This window comes from Salvelinus namaycush, chromosome 42 (assembly GCF_016432855.1).
Source record: "Salvelinus namaycush isolate Seneca chromosome 42, SaNama_1.0, whole genome shotgun sequence".
Lineage (NCBI taxonomy): Eukaryota > Metazoa > Chordata > Actinopteri > Salmoniformes > Salmonidae > Salvelinus > Salvelinus namaycush.
The window spans coordinates 13,851,780-13,867,239 of NC_052348.1; the positions used below are offsets into that span (position 1 = coordinate 13,851,780).

The 15,460-nt window shown below is 42.2% G+C and overlaps 2 protein-coding genes across 2 annotated transcripts; one reads left to right on the plus strand and one right to left on the minus strand.

The window, feature by feature from the left end:
* The first annotated feature begins 1,897 nt into the window (after positions 1-1,897).
* LOC120034794 (ELMO domain-containing protein 2-like) lies at positions 1,898-6,875 on the plus strand. The gene is made up of 9 exons (XM_038981416.1): positions 1,898-2,089; positions 3,315-3,462; positions 3,709-3,737; positions 4,510-4,607; positions 4,695-4,824; positions 4,986-5,119; positions 5,261-5,329; positions 5,608-5,741; positions 5,850-6,875. Exons 2-9 carry the CDS (start codon positions 3,318-3,320, stop codon positions 6,008-6,010), a joined length of 900 nt encoding a protein of 299 aa, XP_038837344.1. The 5' UTR covers positions 1,898-2,089; positions 3,315-3,317; the 3' UTR covers positions 6,011-6,875.
* Positions 6,876-6,967: 92 nt separating this feature from the next.
* On the minus strand, positions 6,968-11,419 carry LOC120034793 (mitochondrial uncoupling protein 2-like). The gene is made up of 7 exons (XM_038981415.1): positions 11,286-11,419; positions 10,112-10,248; positions 9,771-9,978; positions 9,420-9,617; positions 8,940-9,041; positions 8,104-8,284; positions 6,968-7,808 (listed from the first exon to the last, which is right to left on the minus strand). Exons 2-7 carry the CDS (start codon positions 10,235-10,237, stop codon positions 7,694-7,696), a joined length of 930 nt encoding a protein of 309 aa, XP_038837343.1. The 5' UTR covers positions 10,238-10,248; positions 11,286-11,419; the 3' UTR covers positions 6,968-7,693.
* Between the last annotated feature and the right edge of the window lie 4,041 nt (positions 11,420-15,460).

The window sequence follows — 15,460 nt, forward strand, 5'->3', positions numbered from 1 at the left end:
ACAGTAGGAGGCAGGTAGCTGGGTCCAGGGGCAGGCAGAAGGTCATACACAAGGGGTCCAAAAGGGCAACAGTACAGGCAGGGAAAAGGCTAGTAACATAGTCCGGGAGATCAGGCAATAGGTTGATAACAGGAAATCCGATAGGCTAAAGTACAGGCAGGGAATAGGCAAAAGGCGTCGTTAGTGAGGCAGGCAAAAACTATCATACACAGGAGGAGTAAGTCACAGGGAAACCCAGTGCTCTGAAAGACATGTGTCAAAAAACAAACAATACCTCACAATGATGGGGTGCAAAGAACTGAACTAAATAGTGTGTTCCTCCTGCAGGCAGAGGAGGGTCGTTAGTGATTGGCACCACCTGGGCTCAGGGTATTTAAGCTGCTTCACTAACCACTTTTGTCTCTCTCTCTCTGCTCCTCCAGGTATGATCCTGTTTTGTTTGTTCCTTTGTAGTTTTACATAGTTTTAACTCAGTCATATTCACACACAGAAGTCTAGGACCAAAAGGCTCCTCAACAGCTTCTACCCCCAAGCCATAAGACTTCTGAACAATTAATAAAATTGCCACCGGACTATTTACATTGACCACCCCTCCCTTTTGTACACTGCTGCTACTCGTTGTTTATTATCTATGCATAGTCACTCCACCCCTATCTACATGTACAAATTATCTCAAATAACCTGTACCCCCACACACTGACTCAGTACCGGTACCCCCTGTATATAGGCTCGTTATTTGTATTCTTATTGTGTTACTTTTTATTCTTATTTTTTACTTTAGTCTATTTGGTAAATATTTTATTAACTCTTCTTGAATTGGTTTGGTTGAATTGAATTGGTTAAGGGCTTAAGGGCTTGTACGTAAGCATTTCATGGTAAAGTCTACACTTGTTGTATTCGGCACGTGACAAATAAAGTTGAATTTGATTGATGTGGTCAAATGTGCTATCGGAATCTATTGACATATATAGATACCATATAGATATAGATAAATATATAAAAATATATAATGTATAGATACATTATTGATTAAAATATATAGATAAATAGTTGAAGATACCTAGATTGATAAAGCTATATCATAGGTAAAGTAAAGTATCCATACATGCAATGTTTTGTTTTGCCAAAACATTAGTGTTTAAAAATGGGAGATTGACATGTCTAATTCCATACTTCAATCAAATATGAACACATTACTAATTCAAGGAATTTGTCTAGCTGTTACAATTAATACCTATGAACAGTGACCATGGTGGCTTTAGGGAAGTATTTTCACCATACATCCTATGCAACATCCGCACCTTCGTGTGGCAAGTATAGGAAATGCAGCTATTATAATAGGTTAGTGCCCTCAAATTCAACTCTGGACCTCGAAGCCAGTTCCACTGTTTTTTTCATTGTTCCCATCTAATCGGGGACTGATTTAGACCTGGGACACCAGATGGGTACAATTAATTAGCAGGTAAAGAAGTTTACTCCAAATGTTGTTGAGTTCCGTTTTGTTCTTAAATAGAAGTTGTAGTTCAGTCGTGTCACTCTTAAAAATAAAAATAAGTGTCTGGAAGAAGTTGGAAGGAACCCCACAAACTTCAGTTCACTTTAGAGCAGAATGTATCATTTATAGATGTGCAGCTTGTGCCAAACCCTTAGCAGACTATTCAGATTGAAATGGCAACACGTGGAAACCATACAATTAAAAGGAACTACAACTTCCGTTTAAGAACCCAACAACTTGTATGTCACGTTGAAGAGCGTTTGGAGTACGCGGTTTCTGTTCTGTTGCAAAACATTTTGCAACATAATCTTCGTATTGAATACAACCCAGGATTCCACCAACTCACCATACCCCAACCCAACAGGTGGCGCCAAAGGTAAAGTGGTACACTTGTGCGTCGAGATTCTATTAATCAAAGAAGAGGTTAGCCAAAAGACTTGTCAACATCACTACCTCAGTGGACACATCTCTTTCAGTTTAATCTGAGGAATTTGGCATTGCTAAAGTAAATAACGCTCACCACTAGGTCTATTTCTTGCTATCTTCACTCAAATCAAGGAGAAATTGCTGACATAATCCACCTAATTACTCGAGGTAAATATTGACAACCTGTTGTGATTGTGTAGCTAAGCTAGCTAACGTTAGGTAGCTAGCTAACGCTTCAAAGCCAGGTATAGCTAACTGTTTATTAACATGTAAACTTTCTTTCTGGGGTTAATTATCTAAATCTCTAACTGCAAGTATTTCACAATCATTGCTTTGCTAGCAAGCTATCCGTTGAATGCTGTTCCAGGACAGTCAGTTTGTTTGTTATAGCTAGGCTAGTTAGTGTTGTACCGGTCAATGAAATTACTGTACATTTTTAGTACCCCAACAACTAACTTAGAAACCTGAAGCTACTGTGCTGAAGCTTTACGGTGGAGGCACAGTGGCTGAAATGAGACGATCTACTACGAGTTGACTAGCTAGCTGTTAGTTAGCAGCTAACTAGCTGCTAAACAAAAGACAAGCTGTCAGTCGGCTAACAAAAGCAGTTATTTTGCCAAGCAAAAGCCATTTGTGTAAATACACCTGTTAAAATAGGAGCTCAAATTACAATAGAGCCGTTCTGTTCATGTTGCAACGTGATCTCTCATTTCACCTCTACTCACTGGCAATCCTGGTTCAGCAGTGCCACAGCCTGCACCTGATTTCTAGGCTGTACTACTCACTAATTGGCTAAATGAATCACGCCTGGTCTCCTAACTAAGTAAATGACTGTCCTGGAACCGCATTCAACAGATGGCTTGCTAGCAAATCAATGATTGTGAAATACTTGCAGTTAGATTTAGATCATTTAGGATGGGGACACCGTGGAAAGTTACTGCTACGGTAACTTTCCAGTGATTGACTTGACCAACTAGGCCTATCTGATGACATGCCATTTTAAGATTAGCTACGTATCAACCGTTCCTATTGAATATGGGGTTTTGTACAGAGTAGCCAATGATTGTTTTTGGGGAGGTCCTGCAGTACTTTAAAGACTGATAGCTTGAAGGTATCAAAGCTAACTCCTACTACAGAGACATTACCATCGCTGGAAGAAAAAAAAAATCAGCCATTAATTCCATTGCACGGCGTACAACTAAAGGATAAATCGATAGGCTTGTCTGGAGTACACAGGAATCTTTTTGGGTGCTCATTTGTCAATGTCTCGAAGAAGAGGCACGGCTCGCCATTGCAGTCCTACCAGTATGTGTCTTGGTTGACTCTTATGATTATGGTGTTATTCACTTGCCTTGTTGTATTTGGAACTCTTGCTGACATGTTTGTGTTGTAGACCATGTTCGGCAGCATCTGGGGATACTTCTACACGTCCTTCCTTAGATACTGGCTGAAGTGGTTCATCAGACAGGTGACAGGGAAATGCGAGCTGCAAAGGATTTGTGCCGGCTACAAGCCTGGGGCGCCCAGGACAATGAAAGCAGGTGAGGTTACATTCTAGAGCTAAATAGTGTTCATTAGGGTAACAGAACATGTTTTAAAACGTTTTGTTACGGAAAAACAACAATTGGCGTCTCTAATTGGACAAGTCCAGATAGTCCTCCCCGTTTTGCCTCCATTCGACGCCCAATGAACACTACCCAACCCTTACGAAAAGCAAGTTGTCAGTTGTGCTATTCATTATCATTTTGAACTGTTTTTAACCTGTCATTTGATTTTTCTTCATTCAGAATACTCACTCAATAACTCCAAATCTAAGGTAAATGTTGGAAATCATTCCTTTCACTTGATTTTTACTGAAGCAGGAATGCATGGTTGACTAGTTATCATACAGACAACCACAATCAACTGTTACATTTAACCCACTTAAGAAATCCATTGATCAGTACCGCGACGGTTGTTATTCTTGTTATGTTAAGCACATTCTTATCAACAGTTCATGGGCATTTCCATGGTAACAGAGATATGCGGAGACTCTGATTTTTCACTTTTAAAATGAATGGCAAACAAATACCAATGATTGCAAAGTTAAACAAACCATACAACTCTATGCACATGACTACTTTTAACAATTTCCACTGAATATTTTACAAAAACGCATTTAGTTGAACATTGCAGATGCAAAGTTTGTTAATAAAATGGCGGTTTGTGCTGTTGGTGTCGTCATTCACTTACCAAACCTTTGCATCTGCACTGTTGGAAGTCGTCGTTGTGCATAGTTGTATGGTTTTGCTTTACTTTGCAAATATTCGTTTTTGTTTGGCATCCATTTTAAAGGGGACAATGCTGAGTCTCAGCATCACTCTGTTACTATGGCATTTCCCCCATACATAGTCAAGGCAGTAGGTAATACATAATTGGTTGTTCCATCCTCTGACCTCATCGTGCGTGCTCATCGTGCGTGTTATGACAGCATAGTACTTCTCCTACAGACTAACACAAACTCTGAGCTATTACCATGGATGAGATAACTAATCACACCATCTCTCTCCTCTGTCCCTCTCTCTTCCTCTCTCCTTCCCTCTCTCCAGCTATTAAGAGCTGCTGTGGACGTGGAGGAGGATGGTTTGGAGAAGTATCTGGATCTTATCATGAGGGAAAAGAATGTCAAAACGCAGAGGGATCCCACGTCAGTCTTGTTACCCTTTACTATTTTATATATATTATTTAATATGATATGTATTGATGACTAATGTGTGTGTCTCTTTGGTCCTAGGTTTAAGGTGAATCTGAAGCTGTGTCTCTTACAAATAACGGGATACAGGAACTTATTCACGTCCGTGGAAGAGTTGAGGAAGGAGACTTTTGACTCGGATAAAGTCCAACACGAGGAAATGCTTTTGAAGGTACTGCGGCCGTTATTTTTTTTATGTCAATGACTAGCATGGAGCAATGGAGTGTTTCTGGATGAGATGGTTCAACATGACTGTTTCAAACTTTTTAATATCATCTCTATTTAAAGGTAAGTGTAAAGTATTAACAGGAATGGACTTGTCTGACTCTACAGTTATGGGACCTGTTGATGCCCGAGGTCAAACTGGAGTCCAGAGTTACCAAACAGTGGGGCGACATTGGTTTCCAAGGCGATGACCCCAAGACTGACTTCCGAGGAATGGGCATGTTGGGCCTAACCAACCTTGTGTGAGTTATGCTGTCTGAATGACTGTCCAGTCCTTAACAATCTAACCTTGCTCATCAGTATTCTGAAAAGTTGTATATTTTTTTCTCAAGTTTAAGCTAGATTTCGTAACTTTTTTATATTCGTTATCTTGTTTATTACAGGTTCTTTAGTGAGAACTACACTGAAGAGGCTCGGCAAGTGCTGTCCCACGCAAGCCATCCCAAACTGGGGTAAGGATTACGTAATTGAACTCTGTTCTTTATATGTCAGCTATGGTTCTGTTGCATATTTCAGTATATTCACTCATCTATCAATAGTTGTGTTTTATTTAGCTTGCCCAATTACTGGGTGGGTGGAGTTTACACATTTGAGACTTTTCCATTAGTCCTGAAGTGAAACCTCTGCCCGCCTGGGCACCAAACAAGATAAAACAAGCACACCCAAAGTAAGCCTACTTTGACAACATTTATAGCCTTTTAATGATTATCATATGTGTGTCATGTTTCAGGTACTCCTATGCCATAGTGGGTATCAACCTGACGGAGATGGCATACAGTTTACTGAAGAGTGGTGCTCTCAAACCCCACTTCTACAACACTGTGTCTGGGAGACCCCAACTGCAGCACCTCCATCAGCTGTTCTGTAAGTGTATGCTAATTGCACTCAACTCTGTTTGTCAGTAGCATAGGGGATAACTCCCTGCTTCAGGTTACCTAAACCCCTAACTCTGTCTTGGCCTCCCTGCTTTAGGTTACCTGGTGTACAAGTTTGATAAGTTCTGGGTGGAGGAGCAGCCCGAGAGCATCATGGAGTTCAACCACTACAGGGAAAAGTTCCACGACAATATCAAGATTCAACTACTGGACCCTGCCGTGGCCCTCACCATGACGGATAGTCCAAGAAGTAACTGACCAACCGACTGAACGGGTCTCGCTTGGACTTAATTGGGACCACCAGAACCTCGATACACTACAGCGTACTTCCAAATCTATAAGGGACATTTTGAGCTAGCTATCCCTTCGATCTTAGTTTAGACCCAATCTACACACCTTTTCTTTTTTTGTATAAATTAGTGACTTTAGTAGCTTTTAGAAATAAGTAAGACCAGGAGACTGGAATTCAACCCTCTGCCTCAAATAATGACCATTCCAATGCTTAAAATATTAAAAAAGGTGAAATAAAATAGTAGGGCACTAGTTCTATGTAGTTGATTGGCTGTGTACTTTTCAGTGGACATGGAAAGGAATTACACAATAGTTTTAGAGGAAATGGAGATTGGTGAATAATATTAACTTGCTGGTAACTAGGTTTGAATTTATTTAACGAAGTCAACAAGTGCCATCTCGCATGTATTCATAATAACTTTGCCTACTCATTCTCGCATTTGTCCTTCTTGCTCAGGAATCAAATATGTGTCCAGAGAGGGAATTTATATCGTAGTAGACTTAAAACTAAGGAATAATTTGTTTACCTAATGCTCAATGGTTGTACTACATACTCAGACACTGAAAGCTCTGTGCATGTTTTAATGCGTTTGAATTGATACCGTCATTGTTGTCAATACATTTCAATAGGTGGTGCTGAGATTACTGGTTATTACGCCGCCGCCTATTCCACACATTCGTACAATATTGTCTTTGTATGGTATTTTGTCTGTTATTTATAGGCTGTGGGCCCTGATTTTTTTGAAGATGATTTTACATTTTGTAGACCCAGTATGGATCTTTGTAACGACTGACACATGCCCAGTGTTAATAAATTAAACTTCTAATGTGATGTTTTCGGATGAGTGTGTGATGACTGTCAGGCTGAGATTGAGATTAAATGGAGCGTGTAATGAACAATACAATGAACACAGACAAACAAAATAAGTATATAAAGTTCAATATATTGCAAATTACCAACATCTAATTATTAAACTATAACTTATTAAATGTTTTTTGGGGGGAATGAAGGGAAACGGGGATACCTAGTCAGTTCCACAACTGAATGCATTCAACTGAAATGTGTCTTCCGCATTTAACCCAACCCGTCTAAATCAGAGCGTTGCGGAGGGGGCTGCCTTAACCGACATCCACGTCATCGGCGACCGGGGAGCAGTTCTTGTTGGGGCTTAAATTTAAGCACACAATACAAGGGAAGCCTTTTTCTACCCAGTCCTGGTAGCCTAGCAGTCGTTCCTAGAGTAATGTATCCTAACCCTAGTACACCTGATTTAAAGGAACGGCGGCTTGCTGATTAGTTCACATTTGGCAGGTGTGCTAAATACACTATAGAGAATGGCTAGAGGTCCCCAAGGACTGGTTTGAGACCGTAGGAGAAGTATAGGTCAAAATAAATAAAAATAGAGAAAATAAAACTATTCTCCAAGGTAGATGCACTTCAAATGCACTTTCATAACTCCTTTTTTAACAAAGGATTCCTCATTATTCATACATGCTGACAGTCGAACACATAAGAATCTTAACGTTATGGATCGTGGTCCATAGTATTCCTGTAGTCTACACTACATTGTTGGTCCAACTCAATATGGCTAGGGTTTGTGCGCTTGTCAATCCATCATTGCAAAGGGCTCTTTGCACGTAGGAATGAAGTTAACTTTTGTCCTCCATCTTCTTCTTTCCTACCATCATGACTCTCTTGAGCTGCTCAAACGACACAAACATCACAACGTTCCATGAGCCCAGCCTTAGAAATGAGGGCACAAATCTACAGGGAACAAGAGAGGACAAATGAAACATTAGTTGGCCTGTCTGGGAGAGACTTTCAACTAAAGATCCCTGCGAATGCTCCAAAGTTTTGCTTAGTAGAGTTCAGAGGTGGCTGCTGGGAGGAGCTATAGGAGGACGGGCTCATTGTAACGGCTAGAATGTTATAAATGGAACATAGTCAAATGTGGTTTAAATATGTTTGATTCCATTCAACATCCAACTGCCTTGTTCTATCAACAGACTGAAGGACACCGGTCTGTTTGTACAGTGTGTGTGACTGTCTGTGAGCTCACCCTTTGTAGAAGGCCGTGGGTCCCTCTTTGGTGGCCATGGTCCAGGCACAGTTGATGGCACTCTTATACTGGCCCGGCGGAGAGTTCATGTATCGTGTCTTCACCACGTCCACCGGAGAGGCAATGCAGGTGGTAACGAAGCCGGCGCCAAACGCAGAAGCAAAATGGCACGGGAGGTTATCTGTGGGAAAACGGTCATCACAAGCCCTTTTGAAACACTCACAAAGATATCAATGGGCACCTATTTTCAGTATGATTAACGATGTTAGATTTTGTGGATACCATGTTTGTAAAAGTTGACTAGCCAGCTAACTAATTCGACCAAAAAGTGCAATTCGTTTCAATAGCCTGTATTTCAAACTCAACTTGCTAGCAAGCTAGCAATGACCAGTGCTAATTTGTTTACATAGAAATAGAATGACAACATATTGCTATGGTGAATCCATTATGACACGTATAACTAATCATAGTTTAAAGATTGAACCTTAGATGAACTAGTTGATAAACACTGATGTATAACAGAAATGCTGACACTAAAGTTAATGTTCAAGTAGTGCCATGCAGATACACTGTACTGTATAAGGCCTCTGTCTCAAGGCCTGCAGGAAACCCATATCTCTGTTTTATACCGCTTTGTTGTGAAAGGTGCAATAAAAATCCATTAGATAAATGTTAGCTCCCTGTTATTCCATAGCTGGACAGAATATTATGTACCAATATGTATACTGTTATCAGGCTTTCAAGACACATGAAGGACAAAAGAGCGAGCGGGCATGTGGACTTCTGCCCAGTCAGCTGTCTCGCTGTGACTGTATGCACCAATAGCACCCACTCACCTGACAACAGGTTGTGCCTAAGAATGGCCTCCTTGATGAGGTCATAGGTCACAAGCTCTGTGCAGTTGACCAGAGCGTTCCTAGTGATGTTGGGTAGACAGCCTGGAGTGAACAAGAAACAGGTCGGTTGGTTAATAACCCCAATAGTTATACCAGAATTAAACCACTAGTCTATCATTAGTAAAATGCCCTAGAAAACTCAACAACCTTCAAAGCCAAGCTTTATTTTCAGATGCACTCAAGTTCTGTCCTATGGGATCATCAACTTTGCAGCATCTGCTCCAATCAATATCTGTACACTCCTGACATTGGATGACAGTGACATACTGCCATAGACAACAATCTTTGGTCTTTTCTATGCAAACAGTTCCACTACGGACAAACACAATCAATGGGGCTCAAGGTTAGCAGCAACACAACCAATGGAGATTGGTGTTACTGGCAAATCAACCGATGGGGCCCAGGGTTGTACTGACTAACCTTTCCAGAGCCCGCGGATGCCCTCGTGGTTGAAAATGTGTTTGTAGGCCTGCATGGTGCCCGTGTAGCGACGAGCCACCCCGGTCAGGTTGACCTGGGCCTGGAAGCGGACTTTCACCACGTCAGTGGGCTGGGCGAAAGACACAGCCATGGCCCCTGTGGTGCAGCCGGCCATGATACGGATACCAATATTTGCAGCTGGGATAGGACAGGGGCAGAGGGGGTAAGAGGGTTTGTTAAGTAATGAAAGGATGATGATTGAGGCACTATATGATGCTTCTTCTCTTGGTACAAAATATGTAACATATCACAGATTATTATCTCCGATGAATAATTGTTATCCTAATTTACTGTCTGCTCCGCCAGAGTAGAAGTTTTTGACGTTGTCATAGAAGCCGATCCTGATGGAGGCAAAGCACATCTGTCTCTGTAAGCCTGCCACCAGACCGTTATACAGCGACCTGGGCCCCTCCGTCCGGATCATGGTACTGATTGTCCCAAACACCCCCCTGTAGCGAATGCCCTTGGTAGCTTCCGACGCCACCTTCTCTCCCTGAATCTGGGGTTCACAAGTGTCAGTGTTAACGGAGGTCCCCACAAGAATCAGTGTTACAGGAGGTGCCAGTAAAATTCAGTGTTACAGGAGGTCAGACTCAAGTCTTCAGGGCTGGAGGTGGACAGTGAACCATTACCTGGAGTCTGACTTTGGCTGTATCCAGGGGAAAGGTGACCAGGTCAGCGATGCAGGCCGCTGAGCCAGCACTCAGCAGCTTCACCCCCAGGGTAGGGGGTGTATCGGAGGGCTTCATTCCCACCATGGTCCCTGGTACTGCAGACAGTGAAAGAGGAAGAGGGAAGGATGTCAACACTGCCACATCTATTCTCTCTTACCATCCTTGGAATTTAGGAAAATGCTGTGCATACTTAGGAAATTGTTGGGTAAATATGCCGGTCAATTTGTTGATTCGGTTTCAAAAGTACAATAGCCTGTGCAGTGTGTAGACTATTGTTGTGGCAGGAGGGATTTTGTGATATTTGAAAAGACATTACATCATAATAACAACTGAACAGCATTGATTATAATAATCTATACAATCAACCAGATCAAATAAACATCAGTTATATATAGGGGTGGGTTGCACCAACATGGATTAACTCAAACTGGGTTTAATCAAGGTTTAAACTGGGTTAAATCAAGGTCCTTAACTGGGTTAAATCAAGGTTTAAGTATTAATCTTGTTGCACCACATTTTAAACCTAGTTTTAAATTAATCTTAGTTCAATTTAAACCTTCTTCTAAACTAAGTTTAATTTTGTTCTTAGTTTAAATCTTCTTGCTCCATTGTTTTAAAATCAAATTAAACTGTAGATAAGGGATTATTCTAAACTGCTCCGGCAGGAGGTTTAAATTGATAAAATGTCAGTGTATGTGCTTTATTATCAGTGTGATTAATGCTCTTGTGGATACCATGATTGCAAAAGTCAACTAGCCAGCTAACTAATTTGACCAAAAAGTATAGTTTTAATAGCCTGTATTTCAAACTTAATTAGCTAGCTAGCTAGCAAACTAGCAATGACCAGTGCAAATTTGTTTCCATAGAAATAGAATGAGAACATATTGCTATGGTGAATCCATTATGACACGTGTAACTAATCATAGTTTAAAGATTGAACCTTAGATGAACTAATCCAGGTTTAAAATTAAATGGTGCAACACATCTCAAAAAGAAACCAAGATTTACAAAACCTATATTAGGTCTAATCAACAACAACAAAAACTTAAACCATGTTGGTCAAATCAAATCAAATTGTTTTGGTCACATACACATGGTTAGCAGATAACAGGTAATATCTGAGAGTACTTACATTGTTATTAATCCAGTGGATTAAATTCCGTTTGACTAGCTATTGGTTTACTGCAGGACGTGAGAGCCCAAACTACAGTCCCAGGGAGCCAGCCCTAACCCTGAAACAAGGAGTTGTGCATCCTCGTATTTATTCGATTTTTTACTGACTTGCCACAGAGAGAGGCGTTACTGTGTACAGGAGCACGGGCCAAACCAAAGTCCACTCACTGTCAAGAAAGTCAACGTCCAAATCAACCCTACAGCAGCACACAGTTTCTAACATTTGTGAAAAACAACACATTTACCGGTACATTACGTTGTAACTACAATGCAACATTTAATGGGAATATTTCATTAATCCCAGTGCAATGTGGCAATATTCACCACTCATTGTGTAATGGTACCTTTTGGTACCTTTTGTCATAAACTCAGCAAAAAAAGAAACGTCCTCTCACTGTCAACTGCATTTATTTTCAGCAAACTTAACATGTGTAAATATTTGTATGATCATAACAAGATTCAACAACTGAGACATAAACTGAACAAGTTCCACAGACATGTGACTAACATAAATGGAATAATGTGTCCCTGAACAAAAGGGGGGTCAAAATCAAAAGTAACAGTCAGTATCTAGTGTGGCCACCAGCTGCATTAAGTACTGCAGTGCATCTCCTCCTCATGGACTGCACCAGATTTACCAGTTCTTGCTGTGAGATGTTACCCCACTCTTCCACCAAGGCACCTGTAAGTTCCCGGACATTTCTGCGCGGAATGGCCCTAGCCCTCACCCTCCGATCCAACAGGTCCCAGACGTGCTCAATGGGATTGAGATCTGGGCTCTTTGCTGGCCATGGCAGAACCCTGACATTCCTGTCTTGCAGGAAATCACGCACAGAATGAGCAGTATGGCTGGTGAAATTGTCATGCTGGAGGGTCATGTCAGGATGAGCCTGCAGGAAGGGTACCACATGAGGGAGGAGGATGTTTTCCCTGTAACGCACAGCGTTGAGATCGTCTGCAATGACAACAAGCTCAGTCCGATGATGCTGTGACACACCGCCCCAGACCATGACAGAACCTCCACTTCCAAATCACTCCCGCCCCAGAGTATAGGCCTCGGTGTAACGCTCATTCCTTCTACTATAAACTCGAATCAGACCATCACCCCTGGTGAGACTAAACTGCAACTCGTCAGTGAAGAGCACTTTTTGCCAGTCCTGTCTGGTCCAGCGATGGTGGGTTTGTGCCCATAGGCGACGTTGTTGCCGGTGATGTCTGGTGAGGACCTGCCTTACAACAGGCCTACAAGCCCTCAGCCCAGCCTCTCTCAGCCTATTGCGGACAGTCTGAGCACTGATGGAGGGATTGTGCATTCCTTGTGTAACTCGGGCAGTTGTTGTTGCCATCCTGTACCTGTCCCGCAGGTGTGATGTTCGGATGTACCGATCTTGTGCAGGTGTTGTTACACGTGCTCCGCCACTGCGAGGACGATCAGCTGTCCGTCCTGTAGTGCTGTCTTAGACGTCTCACAGTACGGACATTGCAATCTATTGCCCTGGCCACATCTGCAGTCCTCATGCCTCCTTGCAGCATGCCTAAGGCACGTTCACGCAGATGAGCAGGGACCCTGGGCATCTTTATGTTGGTGTTTTTCAGAGTCAGTAGAAAGGCCTCTTTAGTGTCCTACGTTTTCATAACTGTGACCTTAATTGCCTACCGTCTGTAAGCTGTTAGTGTCTTAACGACCGTTCCACAGGTGCATGTTCATTAATTGTTTATGGTTCATTGAACAAGCATGGGAAACTGTGTTATTTGGATTTTTACGAATTATCTTTGAAAGACAGGGTCCTGAAAAATTGATGTTTCTTTTTTTGCTGAGTTTACATAGCTATCTACCACAGAGTATTTGGAACCACTGGGGCTCTTTTACTCTGTTCACCACACAGCTACCAGCAGACCTATATGAATAGCAGAAGTATCAGTAACACGAAGATGGGTTTACTGAATGTAATCATTCACTTCATTACACCAATATGTTGCTTATCTACAACATGTCTACCAATAACATCAGTAACGTGCAGGGGACCCATCGTACCAGCTGTCGAGAGGCTTGTCTAAGCTCTCAGCCAATAGGAGTTAGGGTGTGAAGGACAGGGGCTTAAGGTGGGAGAGTTTAATTGGCTAACAGCCAGATTCATGACAGTCTGTCAAAAGGTAACTGGTGTTCCTGATGAAATTGTGACAGACCAGGTGAGATAGTTGGCTTAATTTCGATTGGCTGCCTATTGATAAAGAGGTTTAAACATACCAGGCTGTAGTGTTCAGTCTGGTTTAACCAACCACTATGAACAATTTTTTATTTTTAGGGGGACAAAATGTTTGAGCACATGTTGGAATGGACTGATGTCCCAGAACCGTTCAAATCGTAATGCTGGTACATGTGGAGTGAAGAGTTTGCCTCTCGGTCAATATGCAGAGGTGACAGAAGTGGGAGGGTTGTGACGTGAACTAGGGACTAAAGGTCAAAGGGACTGATAAGAGTATTGCCTTACAGCAGGGTGTTTTCCAGCTCTCCCTCTTCAGCTCAGCTACCTAGAAACACCACCTTCTTATGTAAAAGACTTAGAAAAAATGACCCTGGGCCTCCCGAGTGGCGCAGCGGTCTAAGGCACTGCATCGCAGTACTAGAGGCGTCACTACAGACCCGGGTTCGATTCCGGGCTGTATCACAACCGGCCATGATCAGGAGTCCCATAGGGCGGCACAAAATTGGGCCAGCATCATCCGGGTTTGGGGGAGGGTTTGGCCGGGGGGGGGGCTTTACTTGGCTCATCGCGCTCTAGCGACTAGCGCCCCCATGCTGACCTCGGTCGTCTGTTGAACAGTTTCCTCAGGCACATTGGTGCGGCTAGCTTCCGGGTGTTAAGAAGCGCGGTTAGGCTGACCACCCAGATTCATGGTAAACACACAGGAATGAGAACTTGATAAACAGAACATTATTGGTTAACGTATTACCCCTGTTGAAAAAGAGGAAAAACCGGTGGAGTATAAACAGAAAACAATCTTGAAAGCAAGAGGGAATTGAGGACATTGTTTGCTACCATACATAAGACTATGCACCTACCGTATAGGCTCTGGGATGAATGGTAAAACCCCCCCCGCTATAATTCAGCATCATACATTATGATTAATTAGATGTTTATGATTTAATAGATCAAATTCTTTATCCTAACAACAGAGAACATTATTTAAAATCCAGTGTTCTACATCAGTTTCCCAAAGTCGGTCCTGAATCAAGTGTGTAGTGCAAGAGAAAACAGGTGTACCCAGGGAGGCCCCAGGACCGAGTTTGGGAAACCCTGTTCTACATTCTAATGACCTTTGAATCCATAATTTAGGGACATGATGCGTTTGCTCAGGTCCTGGGATGAACAATATTACATAACTGCAGTAAAAGGAGGACAGAGAATGACGTATTAGCAGACCAGTTACAACTAGACGTCAGTTAAACACTTCAACCCAATCCATTACTACGTTAATGGATTAATCATTGCTAGAGAATGTGCCCATATGCATTACAATGGCAAGCTCTTATTGGTCAACCCGAACCACACCCCCAAGCGTCTGCAGAGCAGCACAGCAATAAGAAGAAAGCGAGAGATTTCACAAACCACCTTTGTGTGACAAAGTCTCTATTTCAGCATGTCTCCCACGCTGACACTGCGCACCATTGTCAAAGCTAGAGAACTGCAAAGATGTTTGCCATTAACCCATCGCTTCCTTTTACTGAAAGGTTGAAAAGAGAAAGGTATTTGCAGTGGTGGCATCAGAGATGGAAGAGATATTCTACTCCCTTATTTTTGTTTCATATGGAAGTCAATGAGCTGAGTAGACCAGACCCAAATGCTATCGCATTGGTGTCTATGGGAGAGCCACCCCCTTAAGTAGACAGGAACTGACCATTCTTTCAATGGTAAACAGCCTGAGTGAAGCATCTTTATTTATCCTCATCTTTGGAGGCATTACAGGATATTGGGTCTGATTCTGGAACATCCTCTTCTCCACTAGAGGGTGCTCTGTCTCCATCTCTGTATAGATATGTCTTCCCCTCTCAATGTTGAAACTGAGCTTATCAATATTTATCCCAGGCAACCCTAATTGATGAATCCCATAAAGAGACATGAGACATTTTTA

Coding starts and splice junctions, on each gene's coding strand:
- LOC120034793 (XM_038981415.1), bottom strand. CDS start 10,237: ATGGTGGGAATGAAGCCCTCCGATACACCCCCTACCCTGGGGGTGAAG. Junction 9,979..10,111: donor CAGCCAAAGTCAGACTCCAG/GTAATGGTTCAC, acceptor TGTGAACCCCAG/ATTCAGGGAGAGAAGGTGGC. Junction 9,618..9,770: donor CTACTCTGGCGGAGCAGACA/GTAAATTAGGAT, acceptor GTCCTATCCCAG/CTGCAAATATTGGTATCCGT.
- LOC120034794 (XM_038981416.1), top strand. CDS start 3,318: ATGTTCGGCAGCATCTGGGGATACTTCTACACGTCCTTCCTTAGATAC. Junction 4,825..4,985: donor ACGAGGAAATGCTTTTGAAG/GTACTGCGGCCG, acceptor CTGACTCTACAG/TTATGGGACCTGTTGATGCC. Junction 5,742..5,849: donor GCACCTCCATCAGCTGTTCT/GTAAGTGTATGC, acceptor TCCCTGCTTTAG/GTTACCTGGTGTACAAGTTT.